The sequence below is a fragment of the Vipera berus genome, assembly GCF_964194415.1.
Source record: "Vipera berus genome assembly, chromosome: 1".
Classification (NCBI taxonomy): domain Eukaryota; kingdom Metazoa; phylum Chordata; class Lepidosauria; order Squamata; family Viperidae; genus Vipera; species Vipera berus.
Window position 1 is genome coordinate 68,624,530 of NC_138202.1, and position 25,714 is coordinate 68,650,243.

Sequence of the window (25,714 nt, forward strand, 5' to 3'; positions counted from 1 at the left end):
CCTCATAGATACATTCACACAGTATCCTTGACAGCAACACAGAAATAGTTTAATGTTGTCTTCTTCTGAGATACTATTTCAAGTTCTCAGTCACGCCTATAGCCCTGATGTTTCCAGGTCTCCTATCCAAGTATTAGCTAGACTCAAACAGCTTACCTTCTGAGCCCAGACAAGGTTGGCCAGAGACTATTCTCAGTTGAAAGTAATTAGCTTCACCAACACCTTAACTCACAGCTCAGTAGATTATTCCATCCAAAAAGAACATGTTCTTTTGTTCTGTACATTTTACATGTACAAAGCCAGTCTTGCAAAAATCATGTATGAAGCCACTCTTCCTGAACAGTCATGTTATATATTTTATACCATTGCAACATGTTCTGAAAATCTTTCTAACCATTAGCATTATTTCTTACAAGAACATGGTCATAATCAGCTCCATAGTCTTCAGAACTGGCCACCTGCTTCTGCTCATTGATCCAGCCCTCTAGATCTTCATATTCTCTCAGGAAGTCATGTAGTTCAAGTGTCTCCTCCAACCTTTTACCCCTAATTTGAAGTTAAAATAGAAGGAACAAAGGCAGCAGAGATGTACATAAGAGGTTTTGAGACAACCACTCTATAGAAATCACACATTCTATATCATTTTGAAGCTTAAGGCCAATGATTATAACTGAAAGAATAAGAATAGAGGAGCCTCATGAATGCAGCATTAGGCTAAGGACATTTGTGTCAGTGTACTTTGCCTTCCTCAACTTTCCTCCTTAAAAAAAATCAGACTTCTTCAAAAGAGCCTTGGTGGAGCAGTGGGCTAATGCCTCAAGTAACACCAGCTGCCTGCAATTAGTGCAGGTTCGAGTCCCACCAGGCTCAAGGTTGACTCAGCCTTCCATCCTTCCGAGGTAGGTAAAATGAGGACCCAGATTGTTGGGGGCAATTAAGTTGACTTTGTAATAATGCCGCTTGGGGGTTGTGTGAAAGCCCTAATAAGCAGGCATATACATAGAATGAAGGCTACTGCTAAGCTTGTAAGCCGCCCTGAGTCTTCGGAGAAGGGCGGGATATAAATGGAATTAAAAAAAAATAAAAATAAAAATTAATGGGGAAAAATGATATGAAGAATGCTATAAAAATATGAGTGGATTATAAGGTTGCCCTTCTCGTAGATGTGACTCTGAATGGGTTACAACTCCAATAAGAACAATATTAGTAAAAATGTGGCATCATTAATTAAGAGTGAAGAGGTTGCATCAGTTCAACAATAAATCTTCCTCTGAAAAAAGCCACAAAAGGAAGTTCCTCTGATATAGATGGATGCTGCATATGTGAAATTGGCTGTGGCATAATCCCATGACTAAGCACAATTTCCTGCTTCCCTGCTTTCTTATGAATTGCCTATTTTTTTTTAAGCCAAGGTCATTTCCATGAAGAGGGCAAACACTTGCACCTTGTTGTATATGAAGCAAAACATATGATTAGGTAGAAACCAATGATGATGCAACATTCCTTCATGACAGCATAGATGCATATGCATATTTTTTTTTGCCTCTGCAGCCATGAGGTATGATTATGTCCTACTGAATTATTAGGATTGTGCTCTCTGGCAAAGCAATATAAAACCAACAGACACAAAAATTTAGAAGCCTCCCACTGATTTTCACATTGTATGATTGAAACTCACTTCCTGATGAAAAGAAAAGAAGAAATGAAAAGAAAAGAAAAGAAAGCTAACAAGAAAATATACAATTGGATCACACAGTCTTTTTTTCCTCCCCTACCTTGCTTTGGCCAATGTTTGTAGTTCTTGAAGCTTTGTGTGGACCTGTCTTTGAGGCATATCAACTTCATCGTAGTGGATAGAGTCTGAAAGTGGTAGAGTTTTGGCAGTTTCCTCTAGTTCCATGACTAAGTTCTGATAAATGTCAATTTCATGTTCTAGAGCCTGACCCAAAATAAGTACCAGTTGATGAGAAAACTTAGAACATTCAACAATGATAAAAAGCAATCCAGTTTTACTTAAGGTGCAAAAGTGATTCAGGAACCCCAAATTAGCAGACAATGTCAGATCTAACTGAAGCCACATTCAATACATATAAAAGAAGATAAAAGCCACTTACATGATTTTTCCAAGGAGTTTGTTCGAAGCCATTGTAAAAACAGATTAAGTACATAAATAATGTACTGAGGGGGGCAGGGGTGGGGAAAGCATAAACTATATGTAAGTAGAAGCAAGTTGTTTATATAGGATTTCCTGAGAAAGAAGCGAGTTTGTGATAACTCTGTACAGAGTTAAAGACAAATAAGTTGTTTTTCAGAATCAATTACTGTTTGAGAACTGTTGATCCTAATAAGGTACATATGAAGGTGATGCCTCTAACTGACTTGATAAAAGTGCATGTTTTCTTGCAAAATTTATCATCTGTGAGAGAACACTCTGATCATAGTCTCAATAGAGCAACTGTATTCTTTAGTTGTTAGTTTGCAGTTGCTTGGGCATTCAGCAATATTTTTCTACAGTGAGACTGAAATACCATACTAGGTTTATTTCAGGACTGTACAGAACTACTGTATATATAATAGGATATTATATATTAAGAACGTTATATTATGGAGTGGAAAAAATGGATTGAATATATCCAGAACAAATATGGGACTAAAAAGTTTTATTTAGCATTTGAATAAGTCTTCCTTTCTATTTTCTTTTTTTTCTATATGAAATATTAGTATTGCTTGTAGTTATCTTATATGAGCTAGAGAGTGATAGATTTAAGAATTTATTATTGGTAGCATATGGATGCTTATGATTGTTCTTTGTTTTTATACCCTGTACTTAGCTCTGGGAAGTCGGGGGGGGGGAGGGGGGAAAGGGGGGGAGGGGTAGGGAGGGATAGGTAGGGGAGGGGGAGGGGGGATTGTTAAAGATAAAATGTATTTTAAAACTTTTCAATAAAAAAAAGAACTATATATAATAGGTTGGACATATTTAAGAGGGGAAAACCTGTCTAGAGCCTTGTAGAGTATATGTGGAAATTATTCGTCAATAGATTAGTGTTATTGCCTTTCCATGTCCTTTGATGTGTTGCTATTGTTCAAAGCAATTAAAAATACATAGATGATGTGAATAACCATATAGACCCAGGAAGTTGAAATAAACTTGAAGGTGGCCAAATGTATTATTTCTTTGAACTTTGAACAAGGTGTTGGGTAGTCCATGGTGGAAAATATTCAAAGCTGAATTGTTGAGCTCTTGGTGTTCTCTAAGCTTGCTTCTTTTCTAGAAGAAGTTTCCTTAGTAGGTTAAATAACATCATCAGTTCATGGGGGAATATAATTTTCTGACTGTTTATATATAATATGGTAACTTCTACTAATACCCTTGATTGGAGTATTATTTCTTCTTAAATGCTTTTTGGGTGGGGCATTGTTTCTTCTTTCTGGTTCTTGTTTATCTGGTTGTTCTCGATTATTTAATATTGGTTAATAGGTATGTGAGTGTTTGACCTTCGATTACTTCTTTTCTTGAATGGTTTATAGACTGAGTTTATCTTAATATATCTATTAATGGCTGACTCATCAGAGTACTATGTCTTCAGGAATTCCCTTTCACTTTTGGATTTACTTGTTCTTCTCGACCTCATGCGCTGATGATATTTCTTAATTTGGAAATGAAACATCTGCAGGAACAGAAACAGACTCAGAGACCACCAAGAACCCAATATGTAATGATAATGTTGACTGGTTTATCAACAGGAATATGGTGGACTAGATATCATTTTAAAAAATACTTCATGTAGAGTTAATATTACTGTCTGAACACAATATAGTTCAAAGGGAATATGAATTTCCCATACTAATTAAGCATCAACATTTTAAGTTTAGTCTCCACATTGTATACAGTAGGTATCCTTAAGGCTAGGAATGCAACTATTCAACATCTCAGTAATCCTGCATTGTTCATAGTCTGTAGATAGGTTACCTTATGTTTTGTTATATGGTTAAGAGTTGAGGCTTCATCATTACCACAATCTTTGTTGGTGACCAGTGAAAGCTTCTCTGCCACCCAATTCTCTAGGTCCCAAGTATCCATTAAGAGCTTTAAAAATGAAAAGTATGGTGATATTAAGTAAACATAAGAGGCACTAACTTTCACAGATTAGTTCTATGAAAAAGTGTTTTTGCACTCTCAATATTAAATGAAAAGACTGCTAAAAGAATGACATATATTAATTACATACAAAGTCAGAGATTAAACATTCAGTGCAAAGCAAAATAACTTGGCGACTCCTGCAAGAGACAATGTCAAGGAACTTATAAAGCTGAAACTACTGTGAGAAGACATACTCAAAATAAGAACAATTGAGCAAGGTCAGAAAGAAGTCCTTCCTTTTTCAACAAGAAAAAAGGTAAGATATACAGTATATCCCTGTTTGCCTTTGTAATTGCTGAAGCAAGTGTAGCAGGAAGAAATCAACTCAGGCAAAACAGAATCGTCATACAAAGACAAGGCAGCTATCCCTTATTTTGAAGGATGGGAAAAATATGGCCCAGAGTCTTTTAACTCAAAAGGGAAGGAGAAAAAGGATTTAGGATTTATTTATTTACCACCCTTCTTGTATCCAATGTCTCTGGGTGGCTTACAACATTAAAAAAAAAAATATTTACCTGATAGTAAACAACCGACTGCTGCAGTTGCTTTATTTTTTTATCACATGCTTCTTCCAGCTCTGTCCAGTTTTTGCTCAGTTTCTGGCACTTTTCTTTGATTCTCCTGGAAGACTTACACATATCTTCTGCCATAGCATTCCCCTTTTCTAGAACCCTGGAGATTTGCTGTTTGTGGGCTTTCACTTCAACCTGTAATTCCTGGGAGAAAAACAGGCAGAAAGGTGATGGAAAAGTGAGAGACAGGACAAATAGCCAAAAGAAGCAATCCGAGAGGAACTTTGAGTCTATGTCCTATTTTTCAAAGCCTAAAGTTTACGGAGTTATTTTTTGGACTCAAATGTTAAAAAAAATTACCTGCTCCTAGTGTGTGTTCTTATGTCTTACAGCCAGAGATATAAGATCTCTGAACCAGAAGAGAGAAAAAATGGATTCCTGAAACTGTTATATTCGTTCTGAAGGGAAACTTTACTAAATGCATATATTGTCTCTAATATTTCTTTGATGGCAGTTACAATTGCAGGAACAATGTTGATGACCTGGCCATCACTGTTCTGCCAAAGATATCTGCATACAGAAATGATAAAGAAATTGATCAGAAACTTCCCCAGGAAGATAATGGGAATTCTTTTTGAAATGTTGCCTAAAGTTCAAAACATGGAATTTCCACTTCCATGTATAAAATAAATTATAGATATTGACAATTTATCTAATTGCTTTTGATAAAACCTAAGCGACATTTGGAAATGTTTGATTTTGAACTGCTGAGCAATAATTTATTTGGATTAAATCAAATGTGTTTTTAACTGTTTCCTGAGTATAGAAGCACCATATTACTGCTGCCATGGCAGACGAGGAGTTGGCGAGGAGTTGTGATTTTTAATGATGTATTGTAAGCTGTCTGGAGTCGGCTCTTATGTGTGAACTGGGTAGCCATATAAACTTGTATAATAACAAACTAAATAATATTGGTATATGTGATTAATTCTTATTATAAATGCTGCTGAAATTAAAGGCATTTGATAACAAAGTGAAAGATATTGATGATGGTTTATTCTTGTTTTTAAAAATTCCGTATGTTTAACAAACTTTGCTTTATAATTTATCATTTCAGATTTTTTTCTTCTTTTATTTCCTTATACCGTAAATACCTTAGAAGTCTATTGTCTAAGGCAGCTTCTTCTGTGATTGATATTTTACTGTATTGGAATTTTATGCATTCTTTTAACCATGATAGACATTTGGCATCAAATTTAAGGTTAGGAAACGCAATCTTTATAAATATTGCAAAATTTTAAATCTTATTCATGGCTTTTCCCCACTCCATAGAAATTTGTTTATCATTCTTTGCCAATTCTGCAAGGTTTTCTAAAACTTAAATTGATGCTTAAATTTGAAATAAAAAGCTAATATTGTATAGTACGTTCATTTTTACTGCTGCCTAGAAAATTTCAAGTTTTACCACTTTTCAAGATATTTTAATTTGCTTTTCCATTTTTAATAATAGTTTAATTTTTAATAATAGTTTAATTACTCACCTAATGAAATAAACACAAAAAATTAAAAATGTTCTACTAATCACCAGTGCTAAGTTTGAACATATACAGTATTTCATTTTATGCATATTGCTGAGTTAAGGTGTTTTGCACAATTTTCCAAAGACAAAAGCAAACCCAAAACCAATTGTTTATGTAATTGTAAAAATATCTTGGCACAGCAAGACCACCCAAACTGACTAGGGAGAATTAGTTGATTTTTAATTTCAGGTATATAATTTTCATGATTTAAACCTAATGCATGATAGTGATAATGTTTTGAAACTGGTCCCCAGCAACATTTTAAAAAGACCCAGTTTGGTATACTGGTTAAGGTGCTGGAAACCAGGAGAGTGAATTCTAGTTCTACCTTAAGCATGGAAGACTGGGTGACTTTGGGCCGATCTCTCAGCCCAACTCATCTCACGGGGTTGTTGTGGTGAGAATAGGAGGAGGAAGGAAGGAATTAAGCAACTCAAGGTTGCTTTGAGTTACTTATTAAATAATAAAGGCAAGATACCAAACAAACAAATAAAAAATAAATAAAATTCATGAATATTTCAGTGCCAAGTTCTTGGCTCACTTACACTACATTTGTCTATGGCTCTTGACCACCTTGCAGGTGTCAATCAAAATAGTAAGCTTACGGTAAGTAAGCAAAGCTGAGTACCTGCTTTGTTTTGTTTTTAGAATTGTGTCTAATGTGGGACTGATATTTGGGTAGGCTGAATAGCTGCTAATCCAAATCTAAAAAGTGAAATGGTTTTGAAAGCCCCCAGTCCAACTTTCAGAAAAAACCATCATAATTGAAGACTTACCCTCTGCTTCTGTAGCAAGCTTTGAGCCTCGTTTAAAGATTTTCCTTGGATTGTGGAATTGGCAATGGGCATTCGCTCATTAATCCATGTCATTTCCATGCCGTGGTAATGGTAGAACTGAAACAGCTCCACACTTGCCTCCAACAGATGCCCCCTCTCCGCAAGAGGTTTTTGGAGGGAATCAAATCTGTAAATTAGATGTTTAAAAAAGGCTGTTCAAATCTGTATATTTAAAAAGAATCCTTAGGATTCCTCACTGACTAAACATTTTTAATTGTTTAGTCCTATTAGTTCTAATGCCATTACTACTATTAGTAAAGTAATAATGTTAGACAAGAAGAGAAAACAGTAAGGACATTTATATAAAAATATATCTAGGAGCATTTTCCAAAACTATTTTACATTATAATTATCCAATCTATGGTATACGTGGCAATTTTAATTTGAATGTATTGCTTTTGTGTAATTTGCTATATTTTCTTATGCAGTGCTTTCCAGAAAAAATAAAATAAATAAATAAATAAACTTTTGGAGTGATTGCAAACAGCATTTTTTGTTATTTATTTATTGGTCTCCAAGGACATAAAAATGCCACATAGTAAAGGTCACCTGATTGTGGGTGATTATTTGATGAGGATGTGCACAGAAAGTTTAAAGGTATACATTAAGTGTGCTAAACCAAATAAACGTGATGTACCTATTTCATACTTTTTTCTTGCTTTAAATGAGACAAGTCAAATTAAGGTTTCTACTGAAATTCAGCCAGGCAAGCTGAGAATCGTACAGGTAGGAATTGGGTGGCCATATAAATCTCCTTAATAAATAAATAAATGTTCTGGGGACTACCAAAAAAATTTCTCTGAGGCTGCCTGAAGACCAAGGGCCACAGATTGTCTCTTTTCTCTTAGCAAGTATTTAACTTTAACATTTAAATATTTAATTAATTAATTGAATATTTAATATTTAAAATATTTTATTGCTACAAAAAACCCTGTGAGGCTGATTAAGGTTGAAAACATGTCTTGTTATGCTTCCATAGAAGAATGGAAGAATGACTTGTCTCATTGACTTTTCTGACAGCCAACCTCAGTATTCAGTCACTGTAGCATGCTAGTAGTTTTTTCTGCTCCCTGCTTTGTATAGTAATTTGCTCTAGTTTAAAAGTAGCCTTTAGTTTTCTGATCCCTGAAAGAAGAGTAGCTCACCTTTCCAGATAACTCTGGGTCTCATCAAGAATCCTCTCTCTATTGAAATGATGTGTAGCTACACTCTTGGCCTGAGACACAATGGAATTCATTTTCTCAGCCAGGCCTTGCATTTTGTTTTCTAACTGTCTATGCTCCTTGAGTAAATTGCGACTGGAACGCAAATCATGACCCAATTCTGCATTTCGAAGCATCCTCTCTATCTTCTCTATCTTCTCGTCAGCATCCTAAGGAAGAAAATGTAGAGATCAGATACAAATACAGGTAGTGCTCACTGTATTATGCCCACTTTAGAAAACTTTCCAAGTCTTCCCAATGCAACGCTTCTGTCTTTTTGCTTTCAGACTGGACATCTACTTCTGTATTTGATCTTGCTAAATTTTGGGGGGCTTACATGTAGTAACTGGCTACAGGGAACCTAAGGGAAATTAAAAATTGCTCTTCAATTTCTGTAATGTCACAAGGCCTTTATATACTGTCTTAGATAGTTTAGTATTTGTAGGGTATTTTAAATTTAACTGTAATAAATAATTCCCTCATGCATTACTCCTGACCTCAAGAAGCTCCATCAGTTGTTCCTGCTGGCCAGCCTGCCTCAGTTTATCTCCATGTTCTATCATCTTGCTGTAGAGCTTCTCCCATTTCTTCTTTATTTCTGACATTTTGTCCTGAATGGAATCTGCAGCATAGTGGTCATTTTGTACCAGTTGATTTCCAGCCTAGAGGAACGCAATACATTTAGTCAAAAACATTTCTGTTGATAACCAAAAAATATAATGGTTATTTCTACCTGCTGATCTTTATTCAGAGAAAGTGAGTGTATAGTGTAAATCTTCATCCCTCACACCAATTGTTGATCATCAGTTATCAATAACAATAACATTACAACTCTACATCTTGAGTGAAGACACACTGTCCTACTTCCTAGGAGGTGCATTATGGGTAACAGTATCTGACTTGGAAGGTAGTCTCTGAACTAGACATGCTAGCATGCATTAGAATACTAAATCCATGCCTGAGGTAAAATTGACTTTGATTGCACTTACGGCATTTTAGCCAAAATGTGCTCAAACTGACCAGTATTGTCTTTCTTGTTAGTACAGAACATGTTTGTAACATGGTTATGATTAATGCTGGTAATCTAAAATGAGCTACTGTATGTGAAAGGTATGATGAGTAGAAGAAATCAGTTGTGGTAATCTGGTAATGATTGATTTGAATGATCCTGCAAGTGTATTTGATGAATGTGTGCAGGAAAAGTGAAGGTGTAGATTTAAGATCAGAAGTTATAAAATGGTGTAATCTAGGTTGTTCTGGATTGGTACAAAAGTATAAATGCATAGATTGTTGATAGCTCTATATGTTATGTTTCAGTGATATTAAAGAACTAGACATGAAAAATTAAAATACTGTTGTTGTTTTCTGCTCCAGAGAAATTCTTCAATCATTTATTCACTTGCATTGTCAAGATGTGCACTCATATGTTGATACATCCAATTTGAAAGCGCCTAAATGATGAAGCTTCTAAACTGACCATGCAGTCTTAAGCTGAATATTAGAAATCTGATTCTCATTTTTTTTAAAAAAAATAAACACAGGTTTTGCAGGAATTTTAGAGAAAATTGTCACTAGTGATTTATAGAATCAACCTGCTATTGCTGTGGTAATATGAAGTCTTCTATAATATTATTAATGTGATGGTTTGCATGAGGCAACAAACTGCTAGTATGGAAGTCTTCCAAGATTCAACACTGTATTTTGGGTACATGGACATAAGCTTATTTTCTTATTAGTTGTATTTTAGCAATTTGCATAGAATCTCTGTATGCAATTTTATAATTCTCTCATTAGCCAAAGATTAACAAATTACTGGCCCTTCTACTAGTCATCTTTCTACCTGCATGAGACCACCTTACCGTCATCAGCCCCATAAAGTGCTTCTTATTGGCCATCATTTCTTGTTCCGCAGCCTCATGCCTTTTCAGCTTCCGTAAGATATTTGTTGGGTCACGATAAGACTCATCTGATGCTATCTTGTATTTTTCTTCCATCCATACCAGGAGCTCAGCAGTGTCACGAATGAACTCCTGCAATTGTATATATTAGATTTTGAGAACTTGTCTTACATCTAGCATATTAAAGATTCCTAAGACCAAAAATACTTTCATAAAAGGCTGGAAGCCTTTCATGGACTTTTTGTTGAAAATGGGGAAAAAAATGAAATGGTGATTTCTGGATTTGTTGTTTAAAAAAGGTTAAATATGAGATGGAGAAGAATTATGTGATGTAAGTTTAGAGAGGGAGAAGGGATAATAAGTTGGTTTTGTACTGTAACTGCTATAAAAAAGATCAGAACTCACTTCTTTAATTATCTTTTTCTTTTCTTCTTTATGCTGTTTCTCATGCTTTTTATTTTATATTTTTCCCAATTCTCATTTTACATATATATATATATATCAGTCTCCCTTTATTCTTTGTTAGCAAGCCAAAAAATTTTTTTACACAAATATGAGCTGCCACTGCTGTGGCTACTGCCTGTAGATGGCCTGGGCAGGCTGGAGGTTTATGGTTTGTTGGTGGGCAGGATAGTTGAATTAAATATATATATATATATATATAATATGAGGTATGTATTATATACAATATATACATATATACATACATATATATATACATATACATATACATATACATATACATATACATATACATATACATATACATATACATATACATATACATATACATATACATATACATATACATATACATATACATATACATATACATATACATATACATATACATATACATATACATATACATATACATATACATATACATATACATATATATATATATAGGGACGCGGTGGCTCAGTGGGTTAGGACGCTGACTTTGTCGATCAGAAGGTTGGCAGGTTGGCGGGTCGAATCCCGAGTGCCACGTAACAGAGTGAGCGCCTGTTACTCGTCCCAGCTTCTGCCAACCTAGCAGTTCGAAAGCATGTAAAAATGCAAGTAGAAAAATAGGGACCACTGCGGTGGGAAGGTAACAGCATTCCGTGCGCCTTTGGCATCTAGTCATGCTGGCCACTTGACCACGGAGACGTCCTCGGGCAAGCGCTGGCTCTTTGGCTAAACATATATAATGTTTATCTTTTTATGTAAATAAGTACAGTTAAATGTAAAATATAATATATTCAATATATATATAAAAAGACTCCTTTGATCATTGCTGCTCCAGTGGGTGGCAGCAAACACCTTATCTTGTCTGATTTATTTTTTTAAAAAAATGGATTTGTACATGGATAGGAGATTGTCAGAAAATCCATAGATAGAGTGGGAAATGGAAAATACATCCTGGAAGAAGATAGTGGCAAACCACTTCTATATTAATGACAAGGAAAACTAGATGTATGTGTCATTAAGTCACCAGGAACTGAGCTTGACTTGAAGAAGACCTTACTTGTAGATTGTTTCTATCAGTTATTTAAATAAAATAAATAAAACATCCTTTGCCTAGAAAATTTAAGGATTTTATACCTGTTCTTTAAGAAATATATGGCCCAGTTTCAAATGAATGTTCAAGCTGCCTTTTACAGTCCCAGTGAATGATCAGAAAACTCAGTGTTTTCTCATGTTAAAGCTATCAAAATATGAAGTTGTAACCTGGCCTACACAGAGATAGTTTTAAATGAGGGAAACATTTAGAACTGTGATATTTCAACTGGGAACAAGCATATATCTGAAGATGAGAGTAGCCTTAACTCTAGAAAGCATTTATGATCTGGCTCTTCTTGTGTGCCTTTGGGATATCAATGTGTTTCATTACCTTGCAGAGATGGTGCCTGTAGAACACGGGTGTCAAACGCACCACGTCACATAATGTGTCGCAACGTATTGCAACTTTTTTTGCAATGCGGGAGCTGGGGTGGACGTGGCCTCTGCATGATGCAGCCGGCCCACGGGCAGGCAGTTTGACACCCCTGATGTAGAATGTTGTATTGATTTTTTTTTTGGTCTCCCATAGTATCAATTTGATCTTGCATGGTTGGTTCACTTTGTGTTCTTTCAATTGCACAATTTCATCTGAGGGGGGTCCTTGGTGCTTTCTGAGCTACAAATATTCTCCTTTATTGGTACAATTTCAGCTGTTGGGACCCTGGGAGTGTGCCTTCTCTTGTAGCAGCTCCTGCCATCTGGCAAACTCTTCTAATAAATTATTATTAGTTTTAAGATCAAGTTTTAACCCAATTTCTGTATTTGAAATGTGAGCTACTCAAAGTCACTTGGAAGTGGAGAGACATATAAGTCTCAGTAAACAAAATTTAACTGCATTAAATAAAAGAAGTGCAACATATGCATTTTGTCTGTATATGTAGACTGTCTATTACCATGTCAAGTTAAGCCAAGATCAAACAAACATAATATAACTTAGCTGACAGGAATGTACAACTTTTCTGGGCTGAGGGCACACTTGGCCTTTCAGTGGTATGCTATGAGTCATTCTCCATAAAATAGAGGGTGAGAAAGAGACAAAATTACTTCTACATTTCATTTAAATTAAATATAGTTCTTACATTTAATCATTTTCCATTCTGCCAGGGGTTTAAATATACATGTATTTTATAATTTACTAACAAAATTCAGAATTTGGAGGCTACATGTGACCCTGGGGGTCACTGGTTTTATATACTTCTGATTTAATACGACATATAACACCACACTCAGATTGAGATGAAGTATGATGAGTTGGAAAATGCATAGTTCAGAGTGATAAGTTCAAACTTTCTACAAATAGTCTGCAACACATCAATATTCTGACCTGTAGTAGAAGAGAATCTAATAGCCTCCTTTTTCTCTGCTCATATTTATTTATGAGCATTTTCCATCTTTCACATAAGGTAGCCATTGTTTTCTTAATCCTGCAGAAGAAGTAACAGATGCTTCATTTTCTTGAAAAAACATTCTGGAGGAGTGGGAGGGAACAGAAAGAGAAATAGGAAAATAGCTATCATGACTTCTATAAATAGAATTATAGGTGTTGAGGCTAAATACAGTGTGTCTCAACTCCCATAATTCTGGTGACCCATGTACATTATTACCATTTAATTTACTATTAATTTTACATTTAGTACAGCAAATATGTTTGATTTTTCTGGTTACAAGAAGAAAAGTTACTGTCATACAAATTCCTTTTATGAACTTAATAGCATATTTCAAATTCAAGAATGATTATCATTGTTTTTAATTTCATAAATTTTCTATCAAACTAATTCAACATAATGACTCTGAATCTTATTAGTGCTGTATGCTGGGCTTTATCTGAAATAAATGATACTTAACAATAAGCAGATGGAGTTACAGAACTCACACTGTCAAGATTGCAAAGTTTTCTTTGTGTGGCTAAGGGAAACTGAGGCACGGTGAATCCAAGTGGTGTGCTTTATGCTGCTCAGTGGACTCATTTCAGATAACAGGTCTCTTCATGGTTTGCACTAGCCCAGGGGTAGGCAACCTCGGCTCTTTATGACTTATGGACTTCAGGAATTCTGGGAATTGAAGTCCATGAGTCATAAAAGAGCCGAGGTTGCCTACCCCTGCACTAGCCATTAAAATTAATACAATGCCAAAATTTGTGTTCCCATAAGCTGTTTCTTCCCCTACTGTAAAAGCTTCTGGTTTTTTTCCCCTTTATGTGTAGGCTGGTTAGAATTTCTTAAGGTGTTGTATTTAATTAATTTAATTTTAATTTAATAACATTTATATACCGCCCTTCTCCCTGAGGACTCAGGGCGGTTCACAGGGCAGAATAAAATAGCGAATACAAACATTAAAATAAGATTAAACAAATTGCCCTAGTTAAAAACAATATAAATACAACACTAAAAACCCCCAGAAAAGTTAAAAAACGAAAAATAAAATAACCCCAACACTCCCCCTCAGGCTAGGCCGGCTTGTACAAACAGAAATGTCTTGAGATCGCGACGAAAGGAGCGAAGATCGGGCGCCATCCGGAGCTCAACCGGTAGCTGATTCCACAGCTCCGGAGCGCCCACAGAGAAGGATCTCCCCCTGGGGGCCACCAATCGGCATTCTCTGATCGGTGGCACCCTGAGGAGGCCCTCTCTGTGGGAACGCACAGGGCGCAGGGAGCTTGATGCCGGCAGCAGATGTTCCCTGAGGTACTCCGGCCCCATGCCATGGAGTGCTTTAAATACCGTTACCAGTACCTTGAATCTCACCCGGAAGACAACTGGCAACCAATGCAGCTCACGGAGCAGAGGCGTAACGTGGGAGTATCGGGAGGCTCCCAACACCACTCTCGCGGCTGCATTCTGTACCAGTTGGAGCTTCCGAGTAGTCCTCAAGGGCAGCCCCATGTAGAGAGCGTTGCAGTAGTCCAGACGAGAGGACACGAGCGCATGAGTGACCGTGCATAAATCGTCCCGGCTAAGATAGGGCCGCAACTGACGCACCAGGCGAACCTGTGCGAAGGCCCCCCTAGTCACGGCTCCTATATGGTCTTCCAAAGTGAGCCGTGAATCTAGGAGGACCCCCAAGTTGCGAGCCCTATCTACGGGGGGTAATAGTTCACCCCCCATAACTAGAGGTGGAATGTCCGAATAAACCCGGGACGAAGGTATGCAAAGCCACTCAGTCTTGTCGGGGTTGAGTTGGAGTCTGTTCCTCCCCATCCAGACCCGAACCGCCTCCAGGCAACGGGACATCACGTTGAGGGCATCACTGGGGTGGTTTGGGGTCGAAAAGAAAAGTTGGGTATCATCAGCGTACTGATGATACCCAACTCCAAAGCCACGAATGATCTCACCCAGCGGCTTCATGTAGATGTTGAACAGGAGAGGCGAGAGGACCGACCCCTGAGGAACTCCACAAATGAGAGACCTCGCGGTCGACCTCTGCCCCCCTGCCAACACCGACTGCGAACGTCCCAAGAGATAGGAGGAGAACCACTGTAAAACTGTGCCTCCCACTCCCAATCCCCTGAGACGCCGCATTTATTGGTACCTAGTGGCAGCAATTGTTTTTTCTGGTATCATTGTCTCTATTACTTTTTAGTCTCTCTGATGATAATTGATGATCTGAAGAAGCCCAATAGGTTGACTTTCCCTGGTGAGTCTTTCCTCAGAATTTAATTACAACATGGGAAAAACCCATTACATTATGAATCACTGGACATACTCAGGTATTTCCTTGCTGATTTGATAAAGAAGAAAGATAAAAAAGCCTAAAGTCCCTCAATGAGAACGTTATTGATCTTTAATTTCTGCGAGGGTGAATCCCCCCCATAAGATTGAATGAGAAAGAGGAAAAAGGGCAGGACACAATATAATATATAAACCTTTATTGTCAAAGTACAACATGTGTACATTGAGATTAACTGAGCCTCCCCCTGTGCTCTCTCCCCCCAACACACAGTGACAACAAACCCTCCATCCCACCACACTATGTGAACCAACTACACCACACACCGGCCTCCCAAGTCAATTCTGCATAAGATTATGTCCCATTTAAAAGCCTAACAGCCCACGGATAAAAGCTATTTTTCAGCCTGTTGGTACGGCTGGCTATATTCCTGTATCTCCTACCGGTTGGTAGTAGGGTAAAGAGATACCGTCCAGGGTGTGAGTCATCCCTGAGAATCTTCCTCACTCTTCCAAGGCAACGATGTCATCCAGTGGTGTCAGGGAACAGTCCACAATGTCTTGTGCTGTGCTCACTACCCTCTGTAATACTTTCCTGTCCGCGGCTGTCAGACCGGCATACCAAACCACAATACCATACGAGAGGACGCTCTCTATGGTAGACCGGTAAAAGAGGGTCATTAGCTGTTGTTCTACCCTGTTCTTCCGCAAGATCCTAAGAAAGTGAAGCCTCTGTTGGGCCTTTCTAGCCACCTGGGTTGTGTTAACTTTCCAGGTCAGATCTTCACAGAGGTAGACTCCCAGAAATTTAAAGGAGGAAACTCTCTCTACACAGTCCTCCCCGATGTAAAGTGGGGCAGGTTCCTCCTTTTTTCTCCGGAAGTCTAACACCATCTCTTTCGTCTTGCCGATGTTTAGGTGCAAGTTGTTGTTACTACACCATATGGATAGTTTTTGTACCTCCGCCCTATATGCTGTCTCATCCCCACCTGTAATAAGACCCACCACAGTTGTATCATCTGCGAACTTGATTATCGCAGTGGATGGGTCAGATGATACACAATCATAATGATACACAATCATAATGATACACAATCAATAAGCCCAAGAGTAATTCTCACCTCTCCTCCTTTGAGCTTCCAACTGAGAAACAAGAAAAACAACGAACTATTTTTGAGAAATGCTCCCCTGATTTTCATCTTCTCAAGCATTGATAATTCAGAAGGTTTTACTTATGTAATGAGAGAAATGGCTCTCTTCAGACATGATCTATCCAGACTACTGCTTTCAATGTACTGTAAAGCCATTTTGAAAGCTTAAGAGAATATTGGTGGTCCATTTTATTCAGCAGAAGAGTGAATAAAATGCAGAAGCTGCTATATTCTATAGAGAGATGAAGCAATTACATTTGTTATTAAGTTTTTAAAGTGCATTTCAATTGCAATGAAATAGCTTGCAAAAATATAAATCATCTTGTCAACACTAATACTAAGCCAGCTTCTGAAAAAGATAATTTATTTGTTTTCCTGAGTTCACTCCCTTATTTAACAGCATGCACACAGACACACATTCAAGTCAAGGGGAGGAATTTATGAGCTTCTTGATAAGAGGTTTGTGCAGTCTCACAGTCTCTCCTCTTTTGTAGTTCTCAGACGACATACCTGTCAAAAGCAAAATGACCCCTTTCTATTAGCTGCTCTCCTTGGCCATTGGCTGCATTTGCTCGACGTTTCAACACCAGCAGCACTTGTTCAAAATCCTCATGTCGCTTCAGGAGACTCCGAGTTGAATCCACGTGATCCTGAAGGAAAGAGCGTAAGAGTTATGATATCCCCATGTTATTTTATGTCTATCTCCAGAACATGTGAATGCTCTGAAACCTGAGCTAGCTGGTTGAGGGTAATGTAACAATAATTTAAGAGTGCTTATTTGCCTCCCCTAGAATTTAATTAATTTAATTAAAATTCTTAATGATGATGCTAGATGGTGTTGAACTGCTATTATTCTCCATTCGCTTCAGTGGTTATGAAGTTCTGAGACCACTTGAGTGGAATTTGCCTGTCCTGGGTGTACAAATATGGAGGCAAAGCTTAGATTCCTGACCTTGAGTCAGAACAGGGGATATCAGTCTGAAAACACTTCTTCTGCCTCTAGAGCTGCACCTTCCGACCACCCTGAGGGTATTTTGTAAAGCATGAATGTATTTCGTAAAACAGGGCATTTTGTGGCTCATTGTGTTCTTTTTGTTAACTTAAAATGGCTTAGGCCCGGGATATATGCAGGACCGTCTGCTGCCGGGGACGACTTCCCATCGCCCAGTGCGCTCACACAGAGAGGGCCTCCTCAGGGTGCCGTCGGCCAGACAATGTCGGCTGGCGACCCCCAGGGGGAGGGCCTTCTCTGTGGGAGCGCCAGCCCTTTGGAATCAACTCCCCCTTGAGCTTCGGATGGCCCCGGACCTCCGGTCCTTTCGCCGCAACCTCAAGACGTTCCTTTTCCATCAGGCTGACCTGGATTGATGATGGGTTTTTAAAAGTTTTATTTTAACTGTGTAATTAATATTTGGGGCTGTTATTTAATTTTTTTCTTAACTTTTGTACTGTTGGTTTTTTATTGTTGTTAGCCGCCCTGAGTCCTCTGGGAGATAGGGCGGCATATAAGTCCCATAATAAATAAATTAAAAAATGGACGGAATGCCTTGTTATTATTTATATTTATTTGTATGTTGGTTTGAAGTGATTAGTTCTGTATTTTTAATCGTTATTGTTAAGCAGTCTGGAGTTCTATGAAGTATATAAGCTTTGTAAAAAACAGGTAGTCCTTGAGTTACAACAGTTCATTTAGTGACTGTTCAAAGTTACAATTTAACTGATAAAAGTGACTGTTTTTCACACTTATGACCACTGCAGCATCCCCATGGTCATGTGATCAAAATTTGGACGCTTGCTAACTGGTGCATATTTATGATGGTTGTAGTGTCCCAGGATTATGTGATCCCCTTTCGAGACCTTCCAACAAGTAAAGTCAATGGGGAAGCCAGATTAACTTAACAGCCATGTTACTAACTTAAGCACTGTAGTGATTCACTTAACAACTATGGCAAGAAAGGTTGCAAAATGGGGCAAAATTAATTGAACAGCTATTTCACATAGCAACAGAAATTTTGGGCTCAGTTGTGATTGTAAGTCGAGGATTCCCTATAAATAAATTCCAGTCTAAATTTAAAATAAAATCATTATTATTTACCCCAAGATTATCAGTCTGAAGAAAGGCCTCATGACTGGAGATAGCAGCAAGGATTGAATCAACTTCTTTGATGAATTTCTGCAATTCTAGATTTTCCTGTAGCTTCTTCATTCGCTCTGTCCACAACTCATCCAGCTCATTCCTTCCTTGAGCAACTCTGTCTATATATTCACCAACATCAGGAGATCCAACGTTGGATGAACTATCTGCAACCTTCTGACCTAATTCTTGTAGCTGTTTAAATCTGTCAAAAGATTCCAAAACAATTGCATACTGTATATTCCATTTTGTTTGAATAGCATATACATATTCATATTTTAAGGTTTTCAAGTTACATATGCTTCTTTACAGAGGCATAAGTGATTAAATATATCTATTCAATAGATGGACAAGGACAGTAGCATTCAATTGGTATTGAGGAATATATAGTCCTGGTTCGTACATTGCATTAAAATATTATGTTATTTTGGTTTAGAGAGTTGTATTAATTCATCCATTATAGATTGTAACCATAATATCTGGCTTATTATGGCTTAGTCTTTTACATAAAGACAATAATGTTAGTCAATAGCTATGATTTAGCATAGTGTTTGCAAACCCCACCTCTGCCTTTGGTGACTGTTCTGTTCCAGCCTATGACCGGCCCTGTTGGAATGTCAGGGACAACCCCTTTTTATATTCAATAGGCTGGAACTAATCCAACCAAATTTATTTGCAAAAGCTAAACAAAAATGTTCAAACAAAATTTAAACAAATACAGACCAAAACTTTATCAGAAGCTCTTCAAATGGTTGCCTTCAGCAACCAGCACCTCCCACACATTCCCCTTTTAAACAGCAGTCTCAAGGCGTGGCTTCTCATTGCCTTCTCCTGAGTTGCCTCATTGCTTTCCTTTGCTCAGTTCTGCTAGATTGCCTCCTGCTTCTAGTGTCCCTGAACAGAGCCAGCTGTGGATCATCTTCTTCCAATCTTTCAGGCTCACACAGCTGGGTCTGAGGAGGAACAAGACGGGAGGGGCCTGGCTGAGAGTTCTGCGGTGCATCACAACCGTCCTCTGACACCAAAGGCTCTCCAAACCCCTCCTCCTCCTCCTCTTCAGAATTGTCCGACTCAGCTGCCGAAACCACAGGCTGATGCTGAATCACAACAGTGACTAGAATAACTGCACCTCTGATAATCCTTTTTATAGGAGTAATCGTGGTTTAAAACTGTCCAAATAGGTACTGCAAACTGCATCTTGATTACTATCTGAGCAATTCTTATTGTTACTATAATGGCTTATAAGTACCTGTGATTCTGGCTGTGTATCTCTTTCAGCAAGTCCTGGTGTTCTTTCAAGAGCTGTTCTGCAGAGACCACATCTACACACATCTCTTCACTTGTCAGTTTCTCCTTCATACTGTCAATCCACAAGAGGAGTCTGTGGCATTCTTGCAGAAAAGCTTGATGATCCCTTGCTATCTGCAAAGCCACCTTCTTCTCCTCTGCTTTTAACTTTAACATTAATAATAGATTCTCCATGTATTCTCCATGTTCTTTTATGGTATGACTTTCTGCAGGATTGGTATCCTTGATTCTGTGTAATGAAGCCAGAGACACATTCTTGAATTAGAATTAATTCCAATTATTAACCAAAGTTGAATTTCCCTTAAAAATGTATGCCTGATATATTGTCCTGAATACTGTTAATTCATTGTTCTTTTTTCCACATCTCAATATTATTATATGATAAATATAATATGATATGATAAATTTCCATGATTTGGGAATACATGTAAACATATTTCCAGAAAATTAATTAGAATCTATGTTAGCATGTGTAGGGAAAATAGGATAAAATGCATACAATGTTGAGCTAAAACATACCAGCTGAAAGTTAATTCTATTTATGAACTCATTATCTTACTGAATGGAGGGCTGCCTTCCTAAATTGATACATTTATTTAAAATATTAAATAAATTGATGTGAAATTTGTTGTGTATTTAGGGAAATGATATGACCATGAAAAGTAGTATAATAGTCAATTTAAAGAGAGCCAGGTTAGTGTAGTGGTTAAAGAGCCAGGGCAGAAATTAGGAAATCATGACTTCTAGTCCTGCCTTAGACACAAATCCAACTGGATGACTTTGGGCCAGTCACTCTTTCTCAGCCCGAGGAAGAAGGGAATGGCAAACCACTCCCAAAAAATGTTGTCAAGAAAACTGCATGAATTAATCTGGGCAGTTGCTAGGAGTCAAGACAGGCTTGGAGGGACACACAAAAAGTTAATTTGCAATTAGTTAACCATGAACATCACTGAGCAATTTTGGGACAGTCATAGAAACTGAGAAGCTACTTATGTCAGTTGGAATGACTTCTTCTAGTCAGGTTTTATCTGATGGTAGAAATGTTACTCAGTGATTCTGGAAGGACTTTATATATCAGTTTATATCTGATGCTTTTAAGGTGTCAGTCAGGGCTGAACTAGCAAGACAGATTCTCTAGTATTGGGCCTCATAGCCAGGAGCCTTCTTCTAGATCTAGGTTCCTTTCAACTAAGCTAATTTTCTGATTGTTACACTGAACTGAGCCAAAGAGGGATAAGATAACTTTGCAGGTTATTCTGTGTCCCTTGAAGGAAAGCAGGAGTTACCATAATGAAAAGAAAGGATCTTAAAAAATATTGTTTTGGGCTTTGAGCACAAAGGCAATTCCTAATAACATTGGTTCCGAAAGGAAATCAACCCTGACAGTTCATTGAAAGGACAGATACTGAACCTGAGGCGCAAATACTTTGGCCACTAAATGCGAAGAGAGGACTCATTGGGAAATACCCTGATGCTGGGAAAGATTGAAGGCAAAAGGAGAAGGGGATGGCAGAGGATGAGATGGTTAGATAGTGTCATTGGCACAATGGACATGAATTTGGACAAACTCTGTGAGGCAGTGGAGGATAGGCGGGCCTAGTGTTCTTCTTTCTGTTCATGGAGAAAATCTATGTCGTTGCTATGAGTTGATACCAACTTGATAGCAAATAATCCATCCTATCAATCAATTTCTCTCTATTCAAAGTCATTCCAAACTCCCATCTATTCAGTGAGGCAAACCCCTTTTCTAAGAAGCAAAATGCATCTCCTTATTATTACTGCTAATCAACTAAAGGAAGAGGTATGCATAGTTGCTGTTCCTAAATCAAGTTTGATATGCGGGTGTCACTCTTTGCTTAAACTGCTATCCAGATTATAAGTGTAACAACTATAATACTATTACTATAACATAGTAAAGAACTGATTTCTTACAAATTGGCTGCCCTCTTTTGGTATTCAATTTTTCTCTCCAGAACTAAGATTTCTCTTTCACAGGCCGAAAGCTTGCGTGACTGCACTTCCAAGACAGCAGGCTTGCTCCCTTGCCCCAAATTCTCAAGGCTGGCCATCTTGTCTTGTAACAGTTCCTGAGTGTCTTGGCAATCCTGAAGAAATGTCTTTACATCGGTAACCCCAATCAGTTCTGAGCCTTTTTCTTCTTTTAATGCTTCCAGACATTCCCACCTAAAAAAAAAGACAAAAAATAAAGCAGAGCTCATTATGTTTAGTCAGGAATACGCCTGCATGTATAGAGATATTGAATTTGAAGTTTTAAGAATAGTTTAAATATAGAAAGCAGAAAACGGCAATAGTCCATTCAGTATGTTGTGTCAAGTACATTGGAAACCAAATATGCACCTCAGTATCTAAAGAATTTAGGCTCTTGGCAGTTGCCTGGACAAGTCCTTGCAGCCTCCTTCTTAGAGCTGAGAGTGACTGGCCCAAAGTCACCTAGCTGGTTTTCTGCCTAAGGCAGGACTAGAACTTCTGGTCTCTAGGTTTCTGGCCTGGTGCCTTAAACCACTATACCAGGCATAGGCAACCTTGCCTCTTTTATGACTCTTGGACTTCAACTCCCAGAATTTCTGAGCCAGCCTGGCTGGCTCAGGAATTCTGGGAGTTGAAGTCCACGAGTCATAAAAGAGCCATGGTTGCCTACCCCTGCACTATCCAAAACTGGTTCTCTTGTTCATCTTTACCTGGTTAAAATAAAAATAAACTTTATATGTTTTGGAAAAGCTAATTATTATATATTTAAGGGTGTGGGTCCTTTCACATATTTGCAAAGTAGAGTCTCTTAGATGTCACCGCATCCAAGTTTTTAAAAGACCATATATCAAAGTTGTTGTGTTCTTTATTTGCTATCAGTTATGGTTTTTTTTACCTCTTGTTTATCTCTTGCTTACGACTTTGGATCTCCTTCTGTTTTCCAGGACACCTCTTAGAAAACATATCTGCTGAGGAATTGGTCTCATCCAGCTGTTTTTTCCCAACAGCCAATTCTATTAAAAAACTCTAGGGAAAGAGACAGTAAACTAATTTATAAAGTTTCATCTCTGCCATAGTTATTTATGAAAATTATCTGGGGGGGGGTGTAAAATGACAAACATATGCATGATGCTATTTTGCCACCATGACAATTTGCTGCAGAAGCTGCTAATTGTTTGCAATTGTTTACAATCACTGTCTTATGTAAAAGTTTTTCTTTATTATAATTACTATTTCTGCATATCAAACATGTTTCCAGATGGGGCAGCCTCAGACATTACCAGCCAAAACTAATGGGCAGCCATTCCAATTTCATTCCTTAACAGAAATCTGAAGAAATGGTGGGGAAAATGGGAGAAATACAAATAGAAAATGACATCAAAAATTCCCACTTTAATTGGGTACCCAGGGTTTCTCCAAGTTAAAAGTGCTTAGGATAAACGTGGGTGGGCAGAAAACTTTACCAGCATTTATTTATGCAATGTATGCAATCCAGATGGAATTTACAGATACTAATGATAGAATAATAAAAATAATTAGTATGTTAAGTTATTAAAAGGCAATTTGATACATTAAAATTAATATAATGGTGCCAGTAGGCTGTAATCACACTCCTTAACACTGGAGGGGCTTAGAGGGGAGGGGAGTTTTGACAACACCAATAGGTTTACTTGTCTATCAAAACCCATGCCTGGTTTTATTGTTTTAGACAAGTGGTACTGGAAGAGGGAACGGTGTGATAGAATGGATAAGAAAGCAGACTTTATCTTTTCCTCTAGCATTCCAACTAAGGCTACTCTTGGACAAGTGCACAACCATTTCCCAACCTGGTCTAAGAACTAATGAACACGGTTTGCTGGCTGACATGTTTTGAAAGTTGTTTGAACAGGATCTACTCACCTTTCAAAATAGTCAGCCAGTCCGCAACAGCTGCTGGGTATATCCCTCTTTCAAAGCCAAGACTCTAAGCTTGGGATCAAGAGAGACAGTCGTGTTGATAAGAACCACTGCCCCACCAGGATGGTTTTGATGGACCATGCCATGCTTAAGAGACATCATATCCGTGAATAGAATAGAATAGAATAGAGCTGGAAGGGACCTTGGAGGTCTTCTAGTCCAGCCCCCTGCTCGAGCAGGAGAACCTATACCATCTCAGACAAGTGACTGTCCAGTCTCTTCTTCAAAACCTCCAGCCATGAAGCCCCTGAAAGTGGTTCCACTGGCTAATTGTCCTCAATGTCAGGAAGTTTCTCCTTAGTTCCAGGTTATTTCTCTCCTTGATTAGTTTCCATCCATTGCTTCTTGTCCTGTCCTCTGGTGCTTTGGAGAATAGGTGGGGCTCCCTTTTCTCTGTGGCAGCCTCTCAATATACTATATATATCAGGCTCATGCCATTCTATAGGGATTATTGGAACACAACACTGATAGAATAGATGGTGAAACAAATTAAGTTGTACCCACAGCTAGGAGCTGCTGACCTCTTGGGTTGCATCTGTAAATGTTACTTTAACATTGGAAGTCCTTACGCTAATTTAGGGATGCTCTTGGGAAAGAGATGAAAGTAATTTTGTGGAAATATGTACCCCCCCCCAAAGTGCAGGAAATCCAGGGCATATTTGCCCTGGGGTTAGATACAAGGGGAGAAAGGACTCAAGGCTTATAAAGGCATAATTTGTCTGGAATAAATCTGTCTTTTTTAATGCTCTTATTTTTTAAAGTGGAACTCAATATTAAAAAGTAGATTGCATGTGGACACAAAATCTGCCATCAAATACAGGTAGTCTTTATTTATTGATGGTAATTGGGACTGGTTAAATCTCAAATAATTTATCACCAATTGCTGTTCTTCTTAATAATCCCTTTGGTTAATCTTTATACTGGGTTTAAAATTGTAATATTATTTTCTATAACTTGTAGATCCTCTGTTTGTTCAATAATTAACCTGTAAAGGTATTTCAGTTTCAATTAAGTATCTCTTGTTTTGGCTGCTACAAACTAACAATGAATAATTGACAGTCTGAACAAGCACAGGTGGTTTTCTTTGCAGATTTACCAGTCAAACCAACATATCTAACCATTGGTTAAAAATCTTGCCATAGTTTTACTGAAATACAACATTTTATGTCAGTATTAATCTTTTATAAATGAAGACGAATCAGGAACTCAAAGTACAGCCTATTAATAAAGACCTGGAATTTTTGCTGCATAGCTTCCACATTGTCAGCTTTGGGTTGAATGGTCTGGAAAATTTTATCCTTGTCATCTATCCAAGATTGAAACTCTTCACAGGAATTGTAATATTGATACAGTTGGATTCTTTCTTGTAACTCTTTTTTCCTATGCTGTTTGGAAGAAATTAGAGATGCTTGAATAAGCACTAAAGCATTGCTGATAAAGTAGGAATTCTAGCAGTAAAATTAGTCAGAAATATCAACTGAATTTAAGAAAATCCATGTTTCTAAACCCACCATTCTACACATCCATCTAAATTTGTCTCAACTTACCTCATCAACCCAAACATAAGGAGCATTATGCCAACTAGATGAATCCTGGATTAGATTTCCTTGGAGATTAGAATGGCCCCAACCCTGTTAGCCTTTCATGTGCCCCTAAAAGTCTGGCTATGTTCCCATGAATGAGTTAAGGGGCTTGTTTCCTGGCTATATTACTAACTGGCCAAATATATTGCTCTTGTGTATATTTAGTCGGGATGTTATTCATGTTTTTTATTATTTTTTATTATTTTTA

The 25,714-nt window shown here is 37.6% G+C and overlaps 1 protein-coding gene across 1 annotated transcript in view; it reads right to left on the bottom strand.

Annotated features, from left to right (window-relative positions):
* Positions 1-25,714, bottom strand: part of SPTBN5 (spectrin beta, non-erythrocytic 5) — a gene marked incomplete at both ends in the record, with an annotated part of 112,122 nt that overhangs the window by 69,884 nt on the left and 16,524 nt on the right. The window contains 15 exons of the mRNA XM_081325484.1: positions 414-546; positions 1,776-1,939; positions 3,974-4,090; positions 4,660-4,860; positions 7,013-7,199; positions 8,218-8,444; positions 8,772-8,936; positions 10,134-10,304; positions 13,045-13,144; positions 17,047-17,186; positions 18,632-18,875; positions 19,920-20,207; positions 21,911-22,162; positions 22,863-22,993; positions 25,156-25,308. Coding sequence (XP_081181610.1) covers positions 414-546; positions 1,776-1,939; positions 3,974-4,090; positions 4,660-4,860; positions 7,013-7,199; positions 8,218-8,444; positions 8,772-8,936; positions 10,134-10,304; positions 13,045-13,144; positions 17,047-17,186; positions 18,632-18,875; positions 19,920-20,207; positions 21,911-22,162; positions 22,863-22,993; positions 25,156-25,308 — 2,673 coding nt within the window. The remainder of the gene's footprint in view (positions 1-413; positions 547-1,775; positions 1,940-3,973; positions 4,091-4,659; positions 4,861-7,012; positions 7,200-8,217; positions 8,445-8,771; positions 8,937-10,133; positions 10,305-13,044; positions 13,145-17,046; positions 17,187-18,631; positions 18,876-19,919; positions 20,208-21,910; positions 22,163-22,862; positions 22,994-25,155; positions 25,309-25,714) is intronic.